The sequence below is a fragment of the Dermochelys coriacea genome, chromosome 20, assembly GCF_009764565.3.
Source record: "Dermochelys coriacea isolate rDerCor1 chromosome 20, rDerCor1.pri.v4, whole genome shotgun sequence".
NCBI lineage: Eukaryota > Metazoa > Chordata > Testudines > Dermochelyidae > Dermochelys > Dermochelys coriacea.
The window spans coordinates 3,348,722-3,374,417 of record NC_050087.2 but is presented as its reverse complement, the minus strand read 5'-3'; the positions used below and the strand labels follow the sequence as shown (position 1 = coordinate 3,374,417).

The window sequence follows — 25,696 nt, the reverse complement described above, 5'->3', positions numbered from 1 at the left end:
CTTCTGCACCCCCAAACCTCCCCACCCCTCTTCCAAAGAGTTGCCTTATAATACAGGAAAAAATCCCATTCGAAATGGCATTCTCTCCACTTTAGAGCCAGTGTTGGGAACTGGTTCTGCTGAATATGATGGGAGGGCTGGTAGCTGAATGGACCTCTTTCCTTCTCCCCCTGAAAATGAGGCTAGTTTGTTTATTTTGGGAAAAGCCCCAGAATCTAGAATTGTGAGCATCACCTGGAGCGGGAGGGTCTGAAAATAGCAGCAGCATCTGCTGCTTTGAATGGTGACACTTCAGCAATCCCTTAGGTTTCAGCAAGGAGGTGAGGGACTGGGATTCTTTATCCCCTCCCCAAGTCCCCTTCCATTTTCAAACCCAGCTCCCGGAGCTGGCATTTCAAAGTTGCAGCTGTTTTTTCCCCCCCTCATCATCTCAGCACTGGTTTTATTCCTTGGTCTATTCCATTTCTGCCTTTTCCTTTGAAAACGTCCATGGCTTGGTCATTCGTAGTTGCTGCGATACCTGGTGGCTGCGTAAAATGTCCAGTGGCTAAGAGCTATCTTCTGCAACAGTGTTATGATGTAGGAGCTGTAGCCCTAGAAGGGGAGAGGTTTGGGGATGAGCAAGTGCTGGCACGTAGACCCTTTTTTCAACAAAAGTTCACCAGTGGCTGGCACACTTCATATGATGCTTAAACCATGTGAAGGTTTTAACAACTGTGGGTAACTCAACCCCGATCCTATTGTTCCAGTGTAATCCCCTAATTGAAAGCTATCCAGGCATCTTCTGCAGTGTAGCTGCTATGTAGTTTGGCCTTCAGTCTGCGTGTGTCTGTCATTTTGCATCTTCCCATTCAGTAGCTGGTGAACTTTTGATCAGAATCAGTGCTCTACAAGTACTGGTACTTAGCAGCTTGGCTGGTTCTTTCTACCGGTTGTCTTTACCTTACAGCTGAGCTTACAGTTCCAATTGGCACAGACATGGCATATGAAAGCCTGCTCGATTCTCAAGGAGGAAGGGGTTAAAAGCTGTATTTACTCTTAGCCACCCTTCTCCCTTTACCGAAACAAGCAGCCAACCTGGCGTTTGCAAGTGTCTTTCTAGCTGGCATAGTCTGTTTCTGTTATTGGTTCAGATGGAGGGAATTCTCCCTGGGGCTGTCTGACGGAGATAGGACACTTTGGCAGAGGGAACTGTGCCAGGGGTTTGACGTTCCAGCCTTGGAAGGGTTAAAGAAATCCCAATGCAGAGCCGAGCTGGCTTAGTGAATCTTGACACTGTAGAAAGTAGGTGGATAATTTCTTGCTAGCTTTTCAGGAAACCCCTGTGGTGGACAACCCTCATTAATCGCTGACGTCAGGGATGGCAGTTCCCCTGTCTGTGAGCAAGCACAGTAATAGCCAGTGATGGGGAAGGAAAATTGGTGTGATATGGAGAGACGAGGTACTCTCTTTAAAGAGATTTATCTTGTGCGGCGACCCGGTGAGGAGCTGGATACGGATATTTATAGCTTCCACAGTTAGAGGAAACCTTGGTCCTTCCTCATTGATGTCCACCTTCTCCCTCCCCTGCCCCCCCATCCAAGACTTTAGATCAGGCGGAGGGGGGGAAGCTCTCACCCCAAAATCCCTGTGAGCTTTAGGAGGAGACCTGGTAACCCCACTAATAGAATATGATTTAAATACCTCTTTCTGGCATCATTTAAACCCATTTTCTTTTGGCAAACCATCCCCTTGTTGCCTCTGCTTGCTTAATACTGTTCCCTTCACTTTGTCTGTCTGGTCTATTTAGATCGTAAGGTCTTTTGGGGCAGGGACTGCGTGTATCACTCTATTTGTGCAGGGTCTAGCGCAGTGAGGTCCTCGATCTTGCATAGTCACGCCCACCATAACAATCATGTTTTCTAAGTAAATAGGCCTTAAACTTGAGTGGCTACTGACTAGAGGCAGGGACTGTGTCTGCCCCCCTGTGCAGTCCTCTCCACCTGTGTAATAGGAGGGTATGCATTACCCATCCGCTGGTTTGTATACTGCCTAGCACACTGGGGTAGTAGTCCATGACTAGGGCTCTCAGGTGCTCCTATGGTATTACAAATAATAATTGCCAAGTGCTTTGAGATCCTTGTGTGAAAAGTGCTGTAAATGACAAAGAATGTAGTAAATCCCAGACAAATCTGGCAGCTCAGAGGGGAGAAAAAATTCAAAGCACCTGAGACATTAGGAGTTTAAAATGAATCGAAAGTGTCACGTAGACCTAGTACTGGACAATCCCGTGATGGGTGCAGTATAAGGAGCTGCTGCAGTTTGTTGTGTTATGACCCGGGGAGTAGAATTGTCTTTTCTCAAGTGTCTATGCGCTCCACTTTAACAGCAAGTGAAACCTAGGTTGTGTCGCTGGCTAACAGGTACCTTTTGGGAATGGATTTTCAGCAGGGTCAGGCTTATGCATAGCTGTGACCCTCACCCCATCATGTTAAATTTCTCATGGTTTGTGGTGCTTAAGACAAAATGCACGTGAGGGGCCCAGTGGGAGAGGTTATCAAAGACACCAGCGGGAGTCAAGCACCCAAATCATATTAGCTTTTATTGTGAGTGAGATGCTTGACTGATCTGTTGTCCTTGTGAAAATCTTATCTGTGCCACACTTTAGTGAGTCTAACCATTTTGAGCACTGTATTTATGTGGAGCACAGGTAATTTTGGGACTAACACGAGGGGCGTTTGAGAGGCCGGTCTGTAGGTAGCTCAGGGAATTTGGAGCCTGGAGAGCCAGGCACTCGGAATGCATCACAGCTGATCCTGTATCCCTGCTATCTTTTGTGTGCGAATCTTCCTGCCACTCATGCTATAAATCAAAGATTCGTGTTTGGAAATGGGCTTTCCCTGTCCGCTTATCCCCTCCCTTTGATCTCACAGCCAGATTCAGTGACGGCAGACAGCTATTTCCACAGAAGCAGGCTGTGATGTCCTCCGGATGGGATTGCCCAGTGGGTGAGCTCGACTGTGGCAGTAGCAGGAAAAAGAAAAGGAGTACTTGTGGCACCTTAGAGACTAACAAATTTATTTGAGCATAAGCTTTTGTGAGCCACAGCTCACTTCATCGGGCATCCGATGAAGTGAGCTGTAACTCACGAAAGCTTATGCTCAAATAAATTTTAGTCTCTAAGGTGCCACAAGTACTTCTTTTCTTTTTGCGAATACAGACTAACATGGCTGCTACTCTGAAACCTGTCAGTAGCAGGAAAGGGAGCACAGAGTAAATTGCTTTGTATGTGCCAGGTTGTTTTATTCCCTCTTTGAGCCTATTCCCTGACCTCCGTCCGTCCTGCTGCGAGGGAACTTACAGGGTCTTGAGTTTGTGTCTGGCTCTGCTTTTTGAGGGTTTGAAGTCGGTTTTGATGATAAGATTCTGGATGATTATTTTTTCTTGTTGCTCAGAACTTAATAAAGGAAGGTGTTTCATGGCTCTGGAAGAATCCAGGTGCTTTGAAATCTGTGACCGAGCCAGTTCAAGCTGCCGTGCAGTGTTGCAGTGGCCTATATTTAAATGGCACTTTGTCAAGCTAAATACTGTGTTCACACTTGAGACCATTTTAGGCATCAGAAGGTTTGTGTTGTCCCTGCATTATTCAGGGAGGTTTATAAAGTACAAATTCAGCCTGAAGATAAGTCGCTTCCCTGCCCCACCCCAAAACATTGTGGGGCAAAATTAGCCAGACTGCAGTTAGGCTTAAAATGTGCGCCAGCTCCATTTCCCTAGACCCAGCAATACAGGGCCTGATCCTGACCTGGCTTTTGGGATGTAAGTGATCTTGTTGCACCTTCTGAAATGAACAAGGAAGGCAGTGCAATGGATCAGCGTTTGCAGGACGGCCCAGACAATGCTGGGGTGGGAGAGCAGCACCACTCCTTTCTTAAGGGAGGAAACAGGACACCCCCACCCTGGCCACTGCAGGAGCTGCAAACTTCTCAGTGGGGACCGCCTGCCAGCCCTAGCCTTCCATCTGGGGCTGTGGGAAGAAAAATGGGGGATTCTGGCTGATCTTCTCCGCCCTGCACATGAGCAGAACGGCAGGGTTGTCGTTTTATCATGAGTTTGGCTGAGTTTCCATCTGCTAATAGCTCAGCTCAGGCTATGTGGTTCTGGTTCTGGGGCATGGTTTTCAAGTTGCAATGGGGGAGGTTTAGATTGGATATTAGGAAAAACTTTTTCACTAAGAGGGTGGTGAAACACTGGAATGCGTTACCTAGGGAGGTGGTAGAATCTCCTTCCTTAGAGGTTTTTAAGATCAGGCTTGACAAAGCCCTGGCTAGGATGATTTAACTGGGACTTGGTCCTGCTTTGAGCAGGGGGTTGGACTAGATGACCTTCTGGGGTCCCTTCCAACCCTGATATTCTATGATTCTATGATTCATGGAAATGGCTCGAGTCCCTGCCTGTCATTGTCAGCAATCTCGGTCTCGAATGCTGCCTTGCTGCAAATATCCTCTCCTCTCCCACAGGTGGCTTAGCACGGCAATGGCTATTTTCAGGCATGCGGCAGGATGGTTAGTACACTGCTTAATCCCATCGAAATTATAATCTTGCACTGATGTTGCACCTTCTCCCATCCAGCGGGATCTCCAAAACACTACGAGATCAGAACATAAGAATGGCCATAGTGGGTCGGACCAATGGTCCATCTCGCCCAGTATCCTGTCTGTGGCCATGGCCTGTGCCAGATGCTTAAGAGGGAGTGAACAGAACAAGGCAATTTATCGAGTGATCCAGCCACTGTCATCCAGTCCCAGCTTCTAGCAATCAGAGGTTTAGGGACACCGAGAGCATGGGGTTGTGTCCCTGACCATCTTGGCTATTAGCCATTGATAGACCTATCCTCCATGAACTGATCTAATTCTTTTTTGAAACCACTTATACTTTTGTCCTTCACAATGTCCCTCAGCAATGAGTTCCACAGGTTGACACTGCGTTGTGTGAAGAAGGACTTCCTTATGTTCATTTAAAACCTGCTGCCTATTAATTTCTTTGGCTGACCCCTGGTTCCTATGTTATTTGAAAGGATAAATAATGCTACCTTATACATTTTCTACACAGCATTCATGATTTTATAGACCTCTGTCATATCCCCTTACTTGTATCTCGTCTAATAGGAACAGTTCCTGTCTTTTAAATCTCTCTTCATATGGAAGCTGTTCCCTACCGCAATCATTTTTGCTGCCCTTCTCTGTACTTTTTCCAGTTCTAATATGTCTTTTTTGAGACGGGTCGACCAGAACTGCATGCTGTATTCAAGGTGTGGGATCTATATAGCAGCATTGTGATGTTTTCGATCTTATTCCCTGCCCCTTTCCTAATGGTTCCTAGCATTCTGTTAGATTTTGTTTATTGCAGTTGCACATTGAGGAGATGTTTTCAGAGAAATACCCACAATTACTCCAAGATCTCTTTCTTGACTGATAACTCATTTAGACCCCATCATTTTGTATGTGTATTGAGATAATATTCTCCAATGTGCATTACTTTGCACTTATCAACACTGAATTTCATCGGCCATTGAGGTGCCCAGTCACCCAGTTTTGTGGATCCCTTTGTAACTCTTCACAGTCTGCTGTGGACTCAACTGTCTTGAGTAATTTTGCCAATTTTGCCATCTCACTGTTTACCCCTTTTTCCTGGCCGTTTATGAATATGTTGAACAGCACTTGTCCTAGTACAGATCCTTGGAGGACCCTGCTATTTACCTCTCTCCACTGTGAAAACTGATCTTTTATTTTCTACCCTTTGTTTCCTGTCTTTTAACCAGTTACTGATCCATGAGAGGACCTCCCCAATATCTCATGATTCCTTACTTTGCTTAAGAGTCTTTGGGCGGGACCTTGTCAAAGGCTTTTTGATAGTCCAAGTACTCTATATCCATTGGATCCCCCTTTCCCACGTGTTTGTTGATACTCTCAAAGAATTTGAATAGGTTGGTGAGGCATGAGTTCCCTTTACAAAAGCCATATTGGCTCTTCCTCAACGTATCACGTTCATCTGTGGGATGGATAATTCTGTTCTTTACCGTAGTTTCAACCAGTTTGCCTGGTGCTGAAGATAGTCTTACCTGCCTGTAATTGCCATGATCACCTCTTCTACAATTTTTTAAAAAATCGGCATCACATTGGCTATCTTCCAAAGGTTGATTAAAGCAATAGATCACATAGCACAGAAGTAGTTCTTCAATTTCACATTTGAGTTCTTGCAGAACTCTCAGGTGAATACTATCTGGTCCTGGTGACTTATTACGGTTTAATTTATCAATCTGTTCCAAAACCACCTCTATTGACACCTCAATCTGGGACAGTTCCTCAGATTTGTCACCTAAAAGGAATGGCTCAGGTGTGGGAATCTGCCTCACATCCTCAGCCGTGAAGACCTATCAAATGAATTAATTTAGTTTGTCCTCAATAGCCTTGTCTTCCTTGATGCTCCTTGAGTACCTTGATTGTCCCACTGATTGTTTGGCAGACTTCCTGCTTCTGATGTACTTTAAGAGCAAAAGTTTGTTTTTTTTAGTTTGTGTGTATTTTGCTAGTTGCTCTTCAGATTTGTTTTTGGCCTCCCTAATTATACTTTTACAATTGAGTTTGAGCTTAAGATCCCTTCTATTTTCCTCAGTAGGATTTGACTTCCAGTATTTAAAGGATGTCTTTTTGTTTCTAACCACCTCTTTCACTCTGTTGTGCCGTAATGATGCTTTTAGGTCCCATGCAGCTTGCAGGCATTTCGCTCTTGTGACTGCTCCTTTTAATTTCTCTTTAACTGGCTTCCTCTTTTTTGTGCAGTTCCCCTTTTTGAAGTGAAATGCTAATGTGGTGAGTTCCTCTGGTATTTTCCGCCCATACAAGGATGTTAAATTTAATTACATTATGGTCGCTATCACTGAGCAGTTCTGCTATATTCACCTCTTGGATCTGAGCCTGTGCACCACTTAGGACTAAATCAAGAACTGCCTCTCCCCTTGTGGGTTCCAGGAGTGGCTGCTCCAAGAAGCCGTGTCTAGAAATTCTCTCGCTTCATCTTGTTCTGGGGTTACATTTTCCCAGTCAATTGGGTGACAGTTGAAATCTCCCATTACTACTGGTTGGCTGTTTTTGTAGCCTCTCTAATCTCCCTGAGATTTCAGAATCACTGTCACCATCCTGGCTAGGTGGTCAGTAGTACACTCCCATTGCCGCACTTGAATTATTCAAGCAGGAGATTTCTGTCCATAGAGGTTCTGTGGCACAGTTTGATCCATTTAAGATTTTCACTATATTTTACTCTATGCTTTCTTTCATAGGTAGTGCCACTTCCGCATCAGAGCAACCTTGCTCTGTCATTCCTATATATTTTGTACCCTGGTGTTACCGTCTCCCATTGATTATCATGGTATCAACAAGTTTCTGTGAAGCCTGTTTTATCAATATCCTCATTTAACACCGGGCACTCAGGTTCACCCATCTTAGTGTTTTGACTTCTTGCATTTGTATACAAGCATTTAGAAAAGTTGTCAATATTTAGTTATCTGCCTTGATGTGACGTAATTGAATGGGACTCTTGTTTGATTGGTTTCAGAGTAGCAACCATGTTAGTTTGTATTCGCAAGAAGAAAAGGAGTACTTGTGGCACCTTAGAGACTAACACATTTATTTGAGCATAAGCTTTCGTGAGCTACAGCTCACTTCATCGGATGCATCCGATGAAGTGAGCTGTAGCTCACGAAAGCTTATGCTCAAATAAATGTGTTAGTCTCTAAGGTGCCACAAGTACTCCTTTTCTTCTTGTTTGATTTTTTTCTCTTCCATTCTTACCTGTACTTTATCAACCCCTATCCTTCCCTATTTACTAGGCTGTAGAGTATCCCCTTGAATAAATCCTTCCCTAAAAGACGTGTCTGTCCAACCGTGTGCTCTGCCTGTCGGCTTTTCTCCAGCCCTTAGTTTAAAAATGAAGATATTCGAGGGAATTGCCTTCCTTGCCACTGAAATGCAGCCCCCCTCTGGAGCGTAAGCTGGCTGCTGTATGCTGATGTACAGGAATAATACAATTACCGTTCTGGACAGGAAGTGACAAAGGAACCAGCATTGAGTTGAAAACTGCAGGGGAATTAGAGGAACAAGAATGGAGTTGCAGAATTTGGAATTTTACACCTTGTGACAAGCAGCATGGGAACTTCTCTGACCGCATGCGCTCAGATCCCCGAGTCTGTCTTAGCGTTCAGATACCACAGTGACAGGCACGAGAGAAAAACTTTGATCGATATCCAAAGGTCAACAGCTCCAGCAGCCTCCAACACCATGTGGGGTCCTGCAGTTTTGCACCTTTACAGTGTTATCAGTGATAAAATGGATAATGCTGACCCAAAGAGAGGAGCACCTTCACCTCTCCCTACAGAGCTTATGCTTGCCTAAAGAAGGAGTGGGGGTCCCATCCACATGCTGTCCAAGCTTAATGCTGCTTGTCTTGTGAAGTCTGATGAGTTTGCAGCTTGAGATGGCTTTTCTGCATGCTCCCTGTATGCCTTGCATTTTTATGAGTTGACAGTGAAATGAACAGCAGCAGTAACTCGTGTCTAAGGGTACGTCTACACTGCTATTTTTAGCCCTGTAGCATGAGTCTGAGTCAGTTGACCCAGGCTCTGAGATTCACTGATGCGGATTTTTTTTTTTTTGCATTGTAATAGTACTTTAAATAGCTTTTTAAAAATATTTATTTTGGGGCATTGAATGTAACAATTCAATACATGCATTGTATACTTGCTGCTGTCTGTTTTTCAGCAAGGAAATAATAGTTGTTGTATATTTATACAGCTCCTAAGAGGGTAAGGTATTTTGCACACCTGTGAGACTCGATCCCTGCTCTGGGGAGATTGCAATCTGCTGTCTATCTCATGCAGCTCATCTCTGTATTAAAACTTCCTTTTGAAAACACATATAGGTCCAGAAACCATGGTTTGTGCCAAGCTTCCCAGCCACATCCTCAGAAGCTTTTACAATTCACAGGATGGCAGACTCTGAACAAGTGCAATAGATAGTAAGTTGGTTAAACTATTGTTCCATCCGATATGTGGTTGGCTGTGAATTGATGGGCTACCAAATGTTGACTTTCATTAGCCCAGAGGACAAATATGTTCTATATTTATTGGTTCCCCCTTGTGCTCAAGCATGTGGAGAACACCTCTATTGTTGTGGCCCAGTTGATGTCTTTGTATCACAAAAAGATTCTTTTAAGTGTCTTGATGCTGGAAATGTCAGAGTATGGATTACATGAGCGGCAAGTTGACATCTGTCCTGATTCTTAGTGCTTGCATTGATCCAGGTAACAGAAATAGTTTATTTTCACAAAATTACATCACTTGAGTTATTCCAAGTAATACAAATCCATGTGTTTAACACCTAACCAGGACGACCCATCCTGGCAATAATTTTGGCACTTCCCATAATGCGCCTCATCACTGGTTGTCATGCTAATTAGCTAAGTAGGTGATTTGCACCTGTGGAAGAGGACCGCCCTGTGGGGCATAGTTGGAATATCGGCGTGCGCATGCTAGCATCAGAAAGAGTTTGTGCTCTGTCCTGTCTCCCCAGTGTAACATTATCAGAGCTCATCTCTTCTGCCTCAGTACATAATCTGTACAAAGATGGATTCAAGATGTGCCCCAGCTTGCTAGATGAAAGGAAACAGGGCTCTGCTTAATGCAACTGTGCAGCTGTAACATTTTTGTAGGGGCTCGGAGGTTCAGAGTCTTATGCGTTCTGTCAGCCAGTCTCTTCAGATTAACTCTTCATGGGTGGAAAGATGCTGAATTTCCTGGTACAGAATGAACTCCTGGGAGGGGAGACTGCTGACAGCCCTGGATATTGAAGGGTTAAATGCTGGTAAGCATTCCTAGATAGGGGGGCCCAGCCACCACGCAGTTGGCTGGAGGCTGGTATCTTTTTTTTTTACCCATGCAGTGTGTAATGCCTTCGTGGCCATCCAGTAATTTTGGGATTCGGATGTCCTACGTGTTACACAAAGGAACATAGCCATTAGAAATGAACATGACCTCTCGGGTCACATCTAGCTCCCCATTGCCTCCTTCCCCCTCTGCAGCTAAAGCAGCAAATGTAGGGTCTGTAGAGAGGCCAGTGTGGCTTCTTTGCTCAGACGGAGGCTTTGCGCTAAAGAGGAGCAAGGCCTATATTGTGTAAATAGAGCTGATTTCCCCAGGGTTTTCCGCATCCACGGTAGCATCATTTGTGAGAAAGATGGAACATTGGAGCTAGGGATATGTGAAATCTCGTGAGTGCTATCCTTTGATGAAGGGGACGCAGAAACTGCAGGTGGGGAATAGGAAATCTGATCCACAACAAACACTCATGATATCTAACTTCTGGGTCCCCTCAGTGGATGTTGGAAACCTATTGACTTCTCATGGAAAGCTTAAATCTCTTCCTAGATGTCTTAGATCAGCTGCATTTCCCATCCCTCACTTGTGATTTCTATAGGCACTTATTTAACAAACTGTCCTCCACCCCCTGCTGCTCATTCTGCCACCTGAAGCCGTAACCCTCCGCAGTATAATTTCCAGAGTATCCACCTGTGTCGTCATGAGGGACATTAAGACTTCAAGCAATGATTAAGCAACAGGAGTCTGTGTTGTGGAGGGCATCTGGTCTCCAGCTTTTTTACTGGGCACATGAGCTCTTAAAGAAAGAGCTCGTTTTCAAACATCTATAAAAGAACAAGGAGACAGGTTCAGAAGATCTGGAGAGGAAGAGGTGGAGAAAATCCTGGCTATGTCACCAAATAGGTCATTTTCCCAAGGCTTTGCACTGAGACAACCCGGGCGTTTGCCTTCTTTCAGAATGAAGCTCTGAAGCTTTCTAATGCAGTAGGATATTCTTCCTTCATCCAGCCCCGCTCCCTGTTGGTGGAAACTCTCCTTTCTTTTTAAGGAAGGAAGACAGGCGGATGGGAGAGAAAAGGCATCTTATAAGGGCACTTCTCTCATTAGCTTTCAAGCTCTTGCTTCAGAAGTTTCCTGATACGTTGTGCTGCCCAAATAAGGCTTGATTTGTACAGAGGGCTGGGGGTGAGCCCTTTACGATTGGGTGCCACAGCCGTCTGAACACAGCGGTTTTCCAGAACAGCCTCTTGATGCACGTTCTAGTTGAATTTGACCACAGTGAAAAAGCTTTACCAGTGGCTGCAATGTGGGAAACTGAAAATTCCCATATGCAGTGAAATATTGCTCATATTGCTGTTGCTAAACCCAGCTTTCAGTGGTGGGCAGTGCATTCACCAGTGGAACAGATGCTTTTCCAGTGCCACAGATTTGCAGCGTGTTGTGTCTCTCTCTGCTGTCCGCCCCCTTCCTGTACAAACTGTTACATGACAGACATTTGCAGCAGTTTCTGGTTTTTGTTTTGTTTTGTTTTTAAAAACAGCTAAATAAAAAAAAAAAACTTATCGAGTTGCTCATGGTGATAGAGCCTGTTGCCATGGAGCCGTGATTCAGATTGGCCGACCCGGAGGCCAATAAGCAAACAGAACGGGAGAATGTCGTCATTTAACCTTGCAGGGTGTATTTATTCAGTGATATGCGACATTAATACCAAAGCCTTATATAGAGCTATGAAATTACATACTGGGCAAAGGATTTTTTTCCCTCTCTCTCGTCTCTCTCAAGGTTTGTTGGAGGTTTTTTTTTTATTTTTCCATTGCAGTTGGGCATCAGTTTCCCTAGCAAAGCTGCCTTTGGATGAACAAATTCTTACAGCCCAACTAGTCAGGCTTCAGACCCAACTTTTTGATTGCCTACTTGCTTGGCTGGCATGTATACAGTCTGCCCAGCGCTGAGGCTGTAGCAGATAAGCTGCTGGCACGTAGGTTGCATATTTCTGAGCATTTTTGCTTTTCCAAAGGGATGGCTGGCTCTGTTTTATTTCCAAGTATCCCGTTTTAAAGGGATGTGTGTTTTATTTCCTGGTTAGCCAAAGCAGCTGTTCTTACAGAAGTACCAGGCGTTCTCCTTGGCATTTGGTGGTTACAGTCCTGTCTGTCCTGGAAACATTTTCCTCCACACAGCCAGCAACATAGGCTAGATCTGGGTGTGAAGAATGGGCTCTGCTGTTCTGTAATGGACCTGAGAAGGCAAAAAATAATTACAAGAGTAACACAGAAGAGAAATGAGAGTTAAAAGCCCTGGAAAGATCCCTCCACCCCCTGCCACCACATGTTAAGGTCCACTTGATCCTTTGAAAATAACAGCTGGCTAATCTTGTGTGTATGAGTTTAGCTTTTGAAACCTGATTGAGTATGGCTTTGAAACCGTGCATGCAGGAGAAGTGTGCTGAATGGCCTGGCCAACTAACTGCATTGGCCCTAAAGCAATGAAGAATCCAAGATGCCGCACTCGAGAAGCAGAGGGCATTCCACGGTTAAGGGGACAAGCCCTATTTTCCGTTGGCCTTCTTATCTTCTTGCAGTGGAGTCCCCGCTGTCTGGTTTCCAGCAGGTGCAGAATGCTGCCAGCTTTCCTCTCTCATACACTCAGAAAGCGCGAACACCTTCCTCTCAGACAGCTTCACTGTCTTCCCGTTCGTTTCAGGATCCTGTCAAAGCGGTCTTGTTTTAAACGCACTTCCCTGGGGCCTTTCCCAGGCAGTCCCATGGCTTCCATCTCTGGTCCTGTATCTGACATCTGGCATCCAGCTGTCTCTCTATTCCTTTCCGCAGCCTCACCGTGGCTGGCGTGAGAGCCTTCTCCTTTGCAACCTCCTGTTGTGTCTCTGTCTGAACTGTTCTATGCCTTTTCCCCCTTCTCCTCTGACAATGTTTCCTCCCTATAGCTCTTGGTTCCTCTTTGTGTTTGCTCTGGAAAGAGTTGAAGGCTGTTGGACAGACGCAACGCGCAGAACTGGATTGCACTGAACGGTTCAATATTCAATGCTGTAAACTGAAATCTGCAGAGAGAGATAGAGTTCCCTAAGATCCCCCTAACACCACGTTCTTAGCCTGGGATAAGGAAACAAGTCAAGTTTCCAGCCATGAAGTAACTTGCAGGATCTGATGTGAACCCATCACTGTAAGTCCAGTAAGAAACGAGTCTAACTGATCCCATTTATATGTGATCTCCTGCCACTTCCTGCGAACTGGGCCCCTCCAAACTAGTACATTCTGAAGTACGTCATTTTGAATCACATCCTTTCCCTCCGGGTTTAGCGTTCAGAGCAAGGGGCTGGGAGAGCCTGGCTCTGTCACTGACTGGCTGTGTGACAATGTGAGGGAAGTCACGTGACTTCTGTGCCTCAGTTTCCCCAAGTATTAAATGAGTATTGGAGTGGGCCTGCCTCCCATGGCAGGTGGTTCTTTGGCATGGATTGAATGTCATTTATTGGCATGCTCAGAGAACCCCTGGTGAGCAGCAGCAGGGGCCAGCAGGACATTACTAACTGTAAGAGTTTATTGCTGCCTTAGGGAGGGGACCGTGTCTATAAATGTGCACCTACCCCCACTCCAAACAGGCATGAATGAAGGACCATGCTACTGTCTTAGCTGGCCTGTTTACCCTGCCAGCTCCCAAAACCAAACTGAAAAATTTGACAGCAGCTCCCTCTCCTCCTGCTGCTCATTGTTTTCTCTCCTGACCCAGATTTTGTGGCTTCCCTGATGCTGTATCTACGTAATCATTTCATCTCCCTTGTGAGGAGCAGCTCAGTATCGCCCCTCCCATTCTCCCCAGCTCCCCATCCCATTCCCCCCACTCCCCATCCCCCCCCAGGCATCCACCCAGCCCTGCGAACTTTCACTTTCTTGGCAAGTCGCTGGTTGTCACAGTGGATCATGTCACCTCCTACACTGCCTCCCACACGTGTCCTGGGGGAGCATGGCTGATTCATTCACACAGAAAGGAAACTCTTCTAGAAGAGCCTTTAAAGAGAAGCACCAGTAGAACACAATGGCTTTTAATCTGCATGCAGAGGAGAGATGCTAGAGGACTGGGGTTTTGGGGTGGGGTTTTTTTGGGGGGGGGAGGAGTTGGTGTATTTAATGGCTATAAACATTCTGATCTTTTTTGAATGAGACGTATGTAGCAGACTCCCTCCTCCCTCTGTTACAAATGGGCCAAGATTCCACCCCCTTGTCCTTCACCTGGATACGGTGCTGGTGGGGGGAGATGTTTCTGTCGCAGTGGGGTGGCTTTTGCAGAATATTTGCTCGCATATTTAAGTGCAGATGTTTCCCCTTGGAAATAAAATGTCAGGCTACAGAATATCCAGCCAACCTTCCTGGGAGGTCTCCTTTTGCCACTGCAGGGTCCTGACCTCTGAACTGCCCCTACCCATCAAAGAGCCACCCTCTCCCCGTGTTTTTTTCAGATCAAAAAAGCGAAGGGGCTGAGTTCCTGGCTGTGCAGCCCAGTGCTCCCGAGGTGCTGTGCTTGGTTTCTAGGTGCATGCGACCCCAGCAGAATTCCAGCTCCTGCGGAAGGATATTGACCTTCAAAATCAAATAACATCTCCCTCTCAGGAGCCAGCCCCGGTCGGAGGCATAGTTGGTGAAAGGAGGGGCTCTGCCTCCTTCAACAATGTCCGTTATCAAGCCTTGGCTGTGATGGTGCCGCTCTCTTGGCAAAGCCTTCACTTTGAATACTGATTCCGTTCTTTTGAGCAAATACCCTTGCTCTGTTGGAACCTTCCAGCCAGAGGAAAACTCCTGAGGGAATCACCTCCCCCCTGCCTGCCCCTCAGATTTCCTCCAGGTGACACCGGCCAAAGGAAGCTGGTGTCAGACTGCTGTAGTCCTTGTTGTGACTGGCTGGGGAGTGTTACTGATCCATGCTATGCAAAAAGGTGTCTCTTTAACACTAGTAAATAATAGCAGGCTCAGCCAGCCCTCACCTCCAGCCTGTGCCCCTCATGAGAAAGTCAGACCTGAACTGCTCCTCATGGACACATGTGAGTTGTGTGCAACTCGAGGGCAGGGTAGTTTGCAGGTCCCTCGGCTGGGAGCCTGCAGTATGTTTTCCAGATTGCTTTCAGACCCTCTTCTGCATTGGCCTTCTGTAGTGGCTGTTCGATGGCCGGAACGATCGATTGAGCCTGAGAGCTTTGCACCAGGCTGAGAATTGATAGCCTGGGCTGTGCAGAACTGGTGCCAGCTAGCTGGCTGCAGGGGGCATGGCATTAGACATGTGCTGGGATCTCTGTTAGTGACTTATTCCACTGCTACCTCTCAGCGAGGGGAGAACCTTAGCTGAACTTGTGAATCCTCACTTCGCCATTCTTTGGCACGCTGCCAAGAAAGTTGCTTATGGGATTGCTGGTGGTTTTTCGTAGCCTTCCTGCTTCAAAATGAAACTTACCACAACAAGGCAGTGGCCTCTGGGATTATCTACTTTCTCGGCAACAACAGGTGCCTGGGCTCTCCCCTCAGCATCCCCTTAGTGCTCATCTTATCACCGAAAGCCACAGATGGAGATGTCAGCCATGTGACATAACTGGTGATACTGTGCAGGCAACAGTCAGGAAGGTTTAGTCCCTTCCGCAGCAGCCTGCCTCTCCTCTGCTACTTCCTTTGTTTTCCCAACAAGACACTTCAGTGGGGAAGTGGGGCAAGGCACGGGGACAGATCTGTGCGTGGGCAATTCTGCACTTGCAAAAGGCTGCCAGGAGCCAGTGAAAAGGGGGCAATTTACAGTCACTGGAAAGTTGCAACATAATCCGACTTCTTTCTTCAAATTCAGAATTGTAACACACAAGAACCCAGAAACAGTGTGTGACAAAGCAGGCTGCTCCCTAAAATAGAGTGCCACACCCCCTTGCTTTAGGCTGGCTCTTTGCAGACTGACTGTGCAAGCTCCTGAGGCTGCAAAAGGGATCAGGAAAATCCTGGAATGTAAAGTGGTAGCTTACAGTTTTCAGCACACCCCAGTTTTGGTCATGCCATTTCACTTTTGCTCCAGTACATAGCAACTTTGATTCTGAAATTGACATGGGTACAAATCAAGGAGAAGGTTGAAACTGACTTGGGACCCGACTGGAGCACGTTTGCCTGTTGTTACTTGTGACTCGCTTTGGTTCTCACTTTGGTCCAGCCAGAGAGCTTGGCTCTGTTCCCTTGCGGCTTTCTTGCCTTGGAGTGCTACAGAGCTCATGGCATATGGAGGTTTTTCCTGGAATTACACCGTCTGGAAACTACTGCACTGGGAGCCAAGTGGATCAAGCTGACATTTAAATCCTGTATTTTAAAAAAAAAAAAAAAAAATATCCTGCAATACTAATTCTTCCTTTAGCCCACCCTTTGTGTGGGTATATCTCTGCTGCAGTCCCAGCTGATTGCCTGTAAACGTACCCAACCTAGCTTTATCTGGCTAAAAAGTAGCAGTGTAGATGTGGTGCTGTAGGAGCCCATCCAGACCCTAGGTATGCACTTGTGTTGCTGATCAATGCAGAAGCCTCATCTACGCCACTATTTTTAGCCATGCTAGCGCGGATATGTCTATCCACGCTGCACTGACACCTCAGATTACAGTGGAGACAAATCCTCTGTGTACAGTGCCTAGCACAATGTGGCCTTGACGTCAATTGGGTGGTCTGCGTGCTACTATTGTACAAATAATTAATAATAAATGATACCCCTAGTTTTACATGCAAGCCTTGAGTTTCTCTGCCAAGGTTCTAGCTTGCAATTGCATTGGAAAACCATTCCCAGCGAGTAGTTATCAGTGGTTCACAGTCAGGCTGGAAGGGCATAATGAGTGGGGTCCCCCAGGGATCGGTTCTGGGTCCGATTCTGTTCAATATCTTCATCAACGATTTAGATAATGGCCTAGAGAATACATTTATAAAGTTTGTGGACAATACCAAGCTGGGAGGGGCTGCAAGTGCTTTGTAGGATAGGATTAAAATTCAAAATGATCTGGACAAACTGGAGAAAGGGTCTGAGGTAAATAGGATGAAATTCAATAAGGACAAATGCAAAGTACTCCACTTAGAGAGGAGTAATCAGTTGCACACATACAAAATGGGAAATGACTGCCTAGGAAGGAGTACTGCAGAAAGGGATTGGGTGTCATAGTGTATCACAAGCTAAATATGAGTGAAGACTGTTGCAAAAAAAAAAATGAACATCATTCTAGGACACGAGAAGTAATTCTTCCACTCTACTCCACGTTGATTAGGCCTCAACTGGAATATTGCATCCAGTTCTGGGTGCCACATTTCAGGAAAGATGTGGACAAACTGGAGAAAGTCCAGAGAAGAGCAACAAAAATGAAGGTCTAGAAAACATGACCTATGAGGGAAGATTGAAAACGTTGGGTTTGTTTAGTCTGGAGAAGAGAAGACCTGGGGGGAGGCGGGGGGCATGATAACAGTTTCCAAGGACATATAAGCTTATTACAAAGAAAAGGACAAAACAAATTTTTCCTTAACCTTTGAGGATAGGGCAAGAAGCAATAGGCTTAAATTGCAGCAAGGGAGGTTTAGCTTGGATGTTAGGAAAAACTTCCGAACTGCCGGTGGTTAAGCACTGGAATAAATTGCCCAGGGAGGTTGTGGAATCTCCATCATTGGAGGTTTTTAAGAACAGGTGAGACAAACACCTGTCAGGAATGGTCTGGTTATTACATAATCCTGTCTTGAGCGCAGGGGACTGGACTAAATGACCGATGAGGTCCCTTCCAGTTCTACACTTCTATGGTTCACAGGGCGCTTCCATTGCATATGAATTCCCAAAACCTTTGCCTCTGGATTTCTGGCCTGCGTTTGCCAGAAGGATCAGCAGTTATCTTTCAGCGTTTTCACCCAGCACCAAACTCAATGGGAGCCTGTGTGTAAAATGACCATTGTGCTGATGGCCAGATTCCTTTCCCCAATATCCCCCAGAATGAATTTGAACCAGTAACTGTGACTTTAGTGGGGCAGGATGGCTGTGAAATGAAAGATGTATTAGCATGTTCATTTAGAACCTTCCCCATCTCCTGCATAAATAAATAACAGGAGTAAAACACTCTCCCTCTTGGGTTTGGGACGCGGAAATTGTTCCTGGACTCAGACTAGTGATTCGTATTTAAATGTTCGGTATTGCCAAGCCAGTAGCTGCAATAAAAGTGAAACACGGGTTTCGTGTTTAGCAGTGCTACAAATTAAAGTGCAATGAGGCTGAATTAGCCAGTGAATATTAGCAATTCCCATGCTGAGCCAAGAGTCAATAAATCTTTGTTGTATTTGACTCTCTTTCAGCCACTTTCTGCCAAAGCGATTATTAAAACAAGTGGATAAATGTCAGCTGTGCATCCAGTTTCTAAGCTTACTTTTTTTAGCTTTTTGCAGTGGTGGTGTAGCCATGTTGGTCTCAGGATATTCGAGAGACAAAGTGGGTGAGGTAATATCTTTTCTTGGACCAACTTCTGTTGGTGAAAGAGACCACCTTTCGAGCTATACAGAGCTCTTCTTTAAGTTTTAAATGTAGGCTTTTTGTATTCAGTCCCAGTGCAGACATGTTCTGTACCTTTTAAGCCAGCATTCCCATGTATATATCCCCTTCCAGTATATCTGTAGGACAGATATCAGGTTGTATTCTGCAAATGCAGCCACAATATTTCAGAAGCGTTGTCATCCTTTGTAGGTGATTTATCCACTCCCAAATTTAGAAGAAGCCTGTTTGAGTTACTTGCTCTGAAGCTTCATTACCTACCCATTTAACAAAGTTGACTTAATTGTCGTTATTATGTTTCGGAGTTAGCATCTATTTTGATGACTAGAAGCATTACACTCTTCCATCAGATCTGTTGCTTCAGGCTGTCTGCAGTCTCAGGCAGATATCACCGCATCAAATTTAGATTCTGTTCAACTTTGAAAAGGTTTCTTTGCAACCATATGGGCTAGAAACTGTAGCTGTAAATCAAAAGCTTCTGTAGCAAATTCTGCAGGAAAGGGGGCAACGTGGTTTTGGAATACACTGGGCCCTGCCCATGTGGCCTCTGGTCTCTTTCAAACTTCAAGTTCAGAGTTGACTTTTTTAAGCAGGCAGGGAAATTAAATCTACACCTAACGATATATTAATATTAATAGTTGCACCTGCCTCTTTTGGTCCATAGCTCTCAAAGCACTTTACAAAGAAGGTGAGTATCATTGTCCCTATTTTACAGATGGAGAAACTGAGGCCCGGGAGAGGAAGTGATTTTAAGTGACTCACCCAAGGCCACCCAAAAGGCCAGTGGCAGAGCCAGGAATTGAATCGAGGTCTCCTGCTTCCCGCTCCCTCTCCACTAGGCCACAGCTTTGCATTAGCGACATTTCAGTTTACCCTTAACGCACCTTGTGATGTTGCCAGCAAAATGACGTGTGTCGAAAGTGTGTTTGCGCCTTCATGGAATCGCTGCAGCAAATGGCGATGAGTGAAAGAAAGCCTATTTGCCTAGCGCCCATCTATACCGATGACCGTGTTCTACAGCGTAGGTGGTGCGTGTCTTGGTGGACTGAGCTGGGTTGTGTGTATTGACAGCCCTCCAAGGGTGGTCCTTTGGACGTCAAGGGATTCATGCCTCCAGTCAGTGCTGGATTAAGGTATAAACACTACAGGCCCAGCCATCTGGAATCATGTGGTTCCATCAGCAGATTAGCTTTCATTCAAACCCGCTGCTCTGGGGGACGCACCCTCAGCGGATGAGGCTCTGGGGGGGGGGTGCCTTCTCTGCCATCACCCCATCGGAGCTCTGCTGGCTGGTGTTAGAAGGGATCCTGGCCACACAGCACTCTGCTTGGATGGGAGGAGGTGGAGTCCTTCCTCGGGGGCAGAGCCTAGTCTGCCTAGAGGTCTGGAGTGGTGGGATTGGGCTCCTTACCAGTTTAGAAGACAGCATATGTGTATCTGGCCCCTGCTGCTGCTGTTACACGATGGAGAGGTGGAGGATGGGGTGAGGGTGCAGAGCCACAGAATAGGGGTTGGGCTTTGAAGTGCTCCTAGGCATGCCCTGGATTGTCTTAATTCGAGCCTGCCTCCAGCTTCTCAGTTACAGAGAGAACCCTGTAGCTTCTGCTCTACAGCAGTTGAGAAACTTGGCTTGAGCGTGCTATTGGCAAAATGGGACTGAATCCGAGAGGAGGGTGGGGGTATGGAACCAGCTGGTGATAGGAAGTTGGGCATGAATCCCAGGTGCTCTAACTTGCACTGAGGGGAATTGCTACAGGGAAGCATCACAGGGATATCCATGTGGGCATTTGAGTTAAGGAGGGAGCAGGGCCATCCCATGGGGCAAATTGTGCAGGAGGCCAAGCTATGAATTGGATCTCTCCCATCATCCTGACTCCCTTCTCTCTGCCTTATCTCCTCTCTTCCTGCAGGTGCCCATCGCTACACTGCATTGCACTGAAGATGTCTAACAGCAACACGACGCAAGAGACCCTGGAAATAATGAAAGAGTCGGAAAAAAAGCTGGTGGAGGAATCTGTGAACAAAAACAAATTTGTATCCAGGTCACCGAGCAAGGAAGAGGTTGAGAAGGATGGGGAGGAGACCAACATACGGCAGGAATCCCAGGTAAGCCCATGGCACCTTTTCATCCTCCAGTCCCAATGTTACCATTACGAGAGGCAATGGCAAATTGGCCCAATTTGTGGAGGTTCCCATTGCACCCTACTAGCCACCCCAACCATTTGATGCTTTTGCAAAGGCTGGAAATGTTTGCATGAAACACCCACCTAGTTAGCGGAAGATCCTGCCTGGAAAGGGTTATGGATCTATACTGTTCTCAGTGGTAGCAGATGACAGAACAAGGAGTAATGGTCTCAAGTTGCAGTGGGAGAGGTTTAGGTTGGATGTAAGGAAAAACTTTTTCACTGGGAGGGTGGTGAAGCACTGGAATGCATTACCTAGGGAGGTGGAATCTCCTTCCTTTGAGGTTTTTAAGATCAGGCTTGACAAAGCCCAGGCTGGGATGATTTAGTTGGGTATTGGTCCTGCTTGGAGCAAGTGGTTGAACTAGATGACCTCCTGAGGTCCCATCCAACCCTGATATTCTATGATTCTATGTGGGTTTTGCTGGCTCGCTGAGGTGGGTGGTTCAGTACCCTACCCAGATGGACATAAGGAAAGCAGGAGTGGTTCTGTAGAGAGACAGTGAGGATATTGTATGTGGGCTGAGCAGTCCTCAGGGAGGAACCCAAGTTTTGAGCTGAATTGAATCATCTTGTGGTTTTCTTTAACAAGCCAGCCCTCTTGCAGGAAGTGGGTGAGTTTGGAATTAAAGTCGGGGGTCAGATCCTCAGCTTGTGGAAATCAGCAGAGCTCCAGCGAAATCACTGGAGTAGCTACCAAGTCACATCCCCTCTCTGTGCCTCTCTTTCTCCTGTCTGTTATGTCTGTTTCACCTGTAAGCTCTTCGGGGCAGGTCCTGGGTGCCCATACAATGCCTAGCACGATGGGGCCTGATCAGAGTTGTGGTCTCTAGGTGCTACTGAGAAATAGACCATGCTGATACCGACTGGCACCAGCTGGCCTAGAGTGTGGACTTGGCTGGTCAAGCACGTTGAGAAAGGCACCAGTGTGCAGACTCCAGCTTTCTCAGAACAGGCTCGCGAGGTTGGCACGGAAGGGAAGGTTTGGAAATACTCCCAAATGGATCTTGCTGAAGCTGCAGCCATCTCTATGCAAAACACAGCAACTTGTGGTAGCGTACTACTTAAAAGGTGCTTCCATTGTACTTCAGCTGAAGGGGGGGAAATGGGCCTTGCTCCTTGATGGTAGTCGCTGGGATCGGAACGTGTTTGGGATGATACATGGCACGATTCTGCGCTTGAAATCCAGTGGCTGGTGCTAGATTGCCTACGTAAACTGGCATACAAGTGCCATCGCTGTGCAGAAATAGGACGCTGCCACTTTAAGATGAATGGGTAGGAGGGGGTTTGTCCAGCTCCAAATGAGGCAGCAGCAATTGACATCCGGCTGCTGTGATTCATTTCCCCTTGATCGCTATGGCAGCAGGCGCTGCTGAGTCCTTGCCTATCTTAGGACCCCGCTCAGAGCTCGCCTGGCCCTCAGCTTGTCCCACTGCTTCCACTAACCCTGTCCCAACCTGAGATACCTCACACCCCTCTGCTCCCTGTGCTCTTGTAGCTTCCCCTTATCCAGCAAGGCAGAGACAGCTTGGGCCGCACTAGCAACAGTGGCTAACTGGGGTTGTGGCATCTCTGACGGGATCAGCAGCAGGGAGGCCCCCCAGTTCTAGGGGTCCATCTGTGGAAAGGGTGCTGAGCGTCTGACGCTCGTTGCCTTTGCTCGTTCCCTTCACCTCTGGGTTTAGCCTGCATTTGCTCGTTAAATGACTCCTTAGCTTTTCTAGGCTTGGACTTTGGCTGAGAGGATAGAGCTCCTTGCAGAGCGGGGTCTCTTCTGGCAGCTCCCAGCCAGCTCATTTTGAAAGGAATTTGGCTGTCTTGTGCATTCAGGGAAAGTCCCCACTCTGCCTGGTGGTTTCATTTACTCAGCACATCTCCCCTTCAAGGCCAGCGGCCCGGCTGAGCTGCGTGGTCCTGTCGAGCTGCGAAGAGGTGCTGTTTATAAGCAGGCCCTGCGAGCCTGGGCATGAGCTCCGCTGCAAGGCTTCTGGCATGGAAATGGACGCATCAGTATACGTGTCAGATGGCACTTGCCGAGCGGAGACGCTCATGCTGAAGATTTCTGCCTCCAGGAGCCATCAAAACCGAGCGCACTCCGCATGCTCCTGCGACTTGGGAGCACCCAGCGCCAGGCAGATGGTAGGCTTCTTTACGAGACCTCATCGCCGAGCTGCTCTGCAAGCCCATGGTGGGGAGGACTTCAGCTGCTTCAGATCGCAGGAAGGTACCGTAAAGAGAAGCCACGGCTGCAGCTGATTTTAAGGGAGGAAAAGTAAGATGGCCAAATAAAATACCACTGTCTGGAAATGAGGCCTGCAAAAGGAGAAGTGTGTGAGGGTGTGACCTCAGGACAGGGCTGATTTGCAGAGGGGCTGTGTGCTCCTACTGAGGGTGCTCTGACCATCGAGCTCTGAGCCTTCCCTCAGTGGGCCCGTCACTGCAGTGGAGGTGGTGATATTTCTTCACTGCTTCCCGGGGGGTCATGAGGCTTCCTGCAGGTTTGCAAAGCACTGAGACGTCCCCTGTGACCTGGCTGAAGAAGTGCAGAGGGGACTGCTTGTGACAGCGGGCGCTGCTGAAACTTGTCTTAAAGGGATCTGTCCAGTGTAGATGATGATAGGCATCCCGCTTCTCTGATGTCTTCAGTAAGAAGGCTCATAGTAAGTGAATCTCTACTGCAGACATGGTCTGTGTGCCCCCATCCCCCCCCATGGTGCTGATAACCTGATTTACTGCATGTATCGGAGTCCTTAGGTGACCCAGGCATGGCCCATGACCCGACTGTGCCAGGCACTGTACAAACACAGGGCAAAACACCAGTCTCTGCCCCAAAGAGCTGACAATCTATCTGTAAGACAAGACCAACAACAGATGGATGCAGACAGACGGGAGTACAAGAAAATGACGAAACAGTGTCTGAACTCCTGAAGTCTTGTTCTTTGCACCACCTAAAGACATTGGTTCTAAAGTGTTGCTGGGCTCTGCATTTCATGCTATCCCGTGTGATGCTCTGGAAGGCTGGGCCTGCCAGGGTAAAGCCCTTTCTCCTGGATTTCCCAGCTTGTCCCTCCCCAGCAACTGCTCCCAAGTCACCGTTTGCACGTTTCCATGGATGATGTGAAGGTTTTCATGGTTACCTTTTGGACTCAGGATCTTTCTCTATAGGACAGACTCTGTGCTGTGCTCTGGCGAAAGCCCAAGGAGGTAAATTGCCAGACTTTTGATCCCAACCACAGCCCTGGCTGCTAAACGGAGGGTGGAACAGGAGTGTCACCAGAAAGCACACATGGAGAGTCGACACCAGAAGGGTCCTCTCCTGAGGCCAGACAATTTCGGTCTGTGTGAGACTCCAGTCTTGACTCCTCGGTGTGGAAGCCAGAAAGGAGTGAGAGCTCCCTGGCTTCCCTGAAGAGGTGGTGGGTGAAGTGAAGCAGCACTAAGTGATCCCTCTCCAGAGAATCTTCTTGCAAGAAGTTCTGTAGCAGTTATCTCATGGCCTGTGATCTGAGTCCGGGAGTGGTTTGGATAGTGTTTGCTAGACCCCACCTCCCTCTGTCCCAGCGGCCTGCAGTCCTCTTATCGCTCTGCAGCCGTTCTCCTTCAAGCTGGCATCGGACAGAAGCAGTATGGTGCCGAAGCAGAATGAGGGGTGTCGACTTTTATCGGAGTTTCAGGTTGTTACTGTGAGATAAGTTCCTCTAGAAAGGAAACCTTCCCAGGCAGATGTAGGTGGTACATCCCCATCTAACTGTTCTGGCTTAGCAAGGTAGAGGCTGGAATCCTCTCGCTGGCTTCTCAGACCTGAGTCATTTCAATGACAAATTAATCCGGGCACTTCCTGGGAACTTGCTGTGCGTACGATGGGGAAATGTCAACATCCGCTTCTTGCACCTCTCTTGTGTGTGTGTCTGTTTCCAAGGGCTTGAAACCACAAGGAGGGCTGCTGCAGGTGGCAGGTTTTGAAAGGCTAGTTCTTCATAGTGCTTTCCCAGGCCTGGAAGGCAGATTCTGAACATGCTGTGGCCGGACTTCACATCTGTTGAGGGTGAACTATAAAGAGGGTATTGTTTCCACTCCAGCTGGCCCCATCACATATGCATACCTACTCCCCATCGCGAGTAAATAATATTTCATTATTATACTAGGAAGACAAGGTGGGAGAGGCAATATATTTTATTGGGCCGATGTCTGTTGGTGAATGAGCCATTGGTCCAATAAAAAAAATTACTTCGCCCATCTTGTGTCTTTCATATCCTGCAACACTGGATTGGGCTGGATTTACGACCTTTCATTTTGTGCTCCTGTTCAGTCTTTGGCTGGGGTTTCATCACAGCCCTGGTGATCAGGCCTACCCAGGTCCCAAAGAGCTGGCCTGGCTTAGATTGGCTTTATAATCCCTGGTGACAAGTTTGTGAAGGGAGATTAACCTTGTGCTTCAGGGTTTAAAATAGTCTGTAATTATTGGAGACCAGGATTAGACCTGAAGTGGGGGCAGATTATCACACATCTACTACTGGGGGGGAGGGGGTTTGCACCTTCCTCTGAAGCACCAGGTGCTGTGCACTGGCAGAGTTGGGCATTCTGCGCTAGATGGACTGGGGTCTGCTGATTCGTCTGCGAAAGTTTGCCTCTTTGGGTCTGACAGGCGGCTGTGGGTGGCCATCTGTGCTGCCTCCTGTTGGATCCACTTGCTTCTGTTGCCACCAGAGAGGGTTGGCCTGGAACGTGCTGTGTACACGGTGGGGTTTGGGCAGCCCTGCGATGTGTCTCTCTAGCAAACCGGTTTATACAGCATGGCGCAGGTTCAGATTAAACCTCCCACTTTCTCTTTCCTCTCTCCACAGAGGCGGACTTCAAATCATGGACACGCCAGAAAAAGAGCCAAGGTAGGAGACACCCCCCCCCGGCCTTCTGCAGGAGCGCTAAGCTACTCGGGGAAGAGGGTTTGAGTCCCACGCTGACCCCAGAATTCCATGATCCTCCAGTTAGTGCTTCTGGAAACGGCCATTAAACCAGTTCCCCAGCTGTCATCTCCTCAAGCCAAGAGCGGCAACCGTTTGGACACCTCG

General features: G+C 47.2%; 1 protein-coding gene across 19 annotated transcripts in view; it reads left to right on the top strand.

Moving 5' to 3' along the window:
- R3HDM2 (R3H domain containing 2) overlaps positions 1-25,696 on the top strand; it is a 106,096-nt gene that overhangs the window by 40,850 nt on the left and 39,550 nt on the right. For 10 of the 19 annotated variants that reach the window (XM_043506550.1, XM_043506547.1, XM_043506545.1 and 7 more), the window contains 2 exons: positions 20,351-20,550; positions 25,472-25,513. In XM_043506550.1, the coding sequence (XP_043362485.1) occupies positions 20,386-20,550; positions 25,472-25,513 (207 nt within the window). In that variant the 5' untranslated portion in view covers positions 20,351-20,385. Of the gene's footprint in view, positions 1-8,955; positions 9,052-12,571; positions 13,091-19,463; positions 19,578-20,350; positions 20,551-25,471; positions 25,514-25,696 lie in introns of those variants that run through there. The other 9 variants (XM_038378819.2, XM_043506549.1, XM_043506553.1 and 6 more) reach the window with 4 other exon arrangements.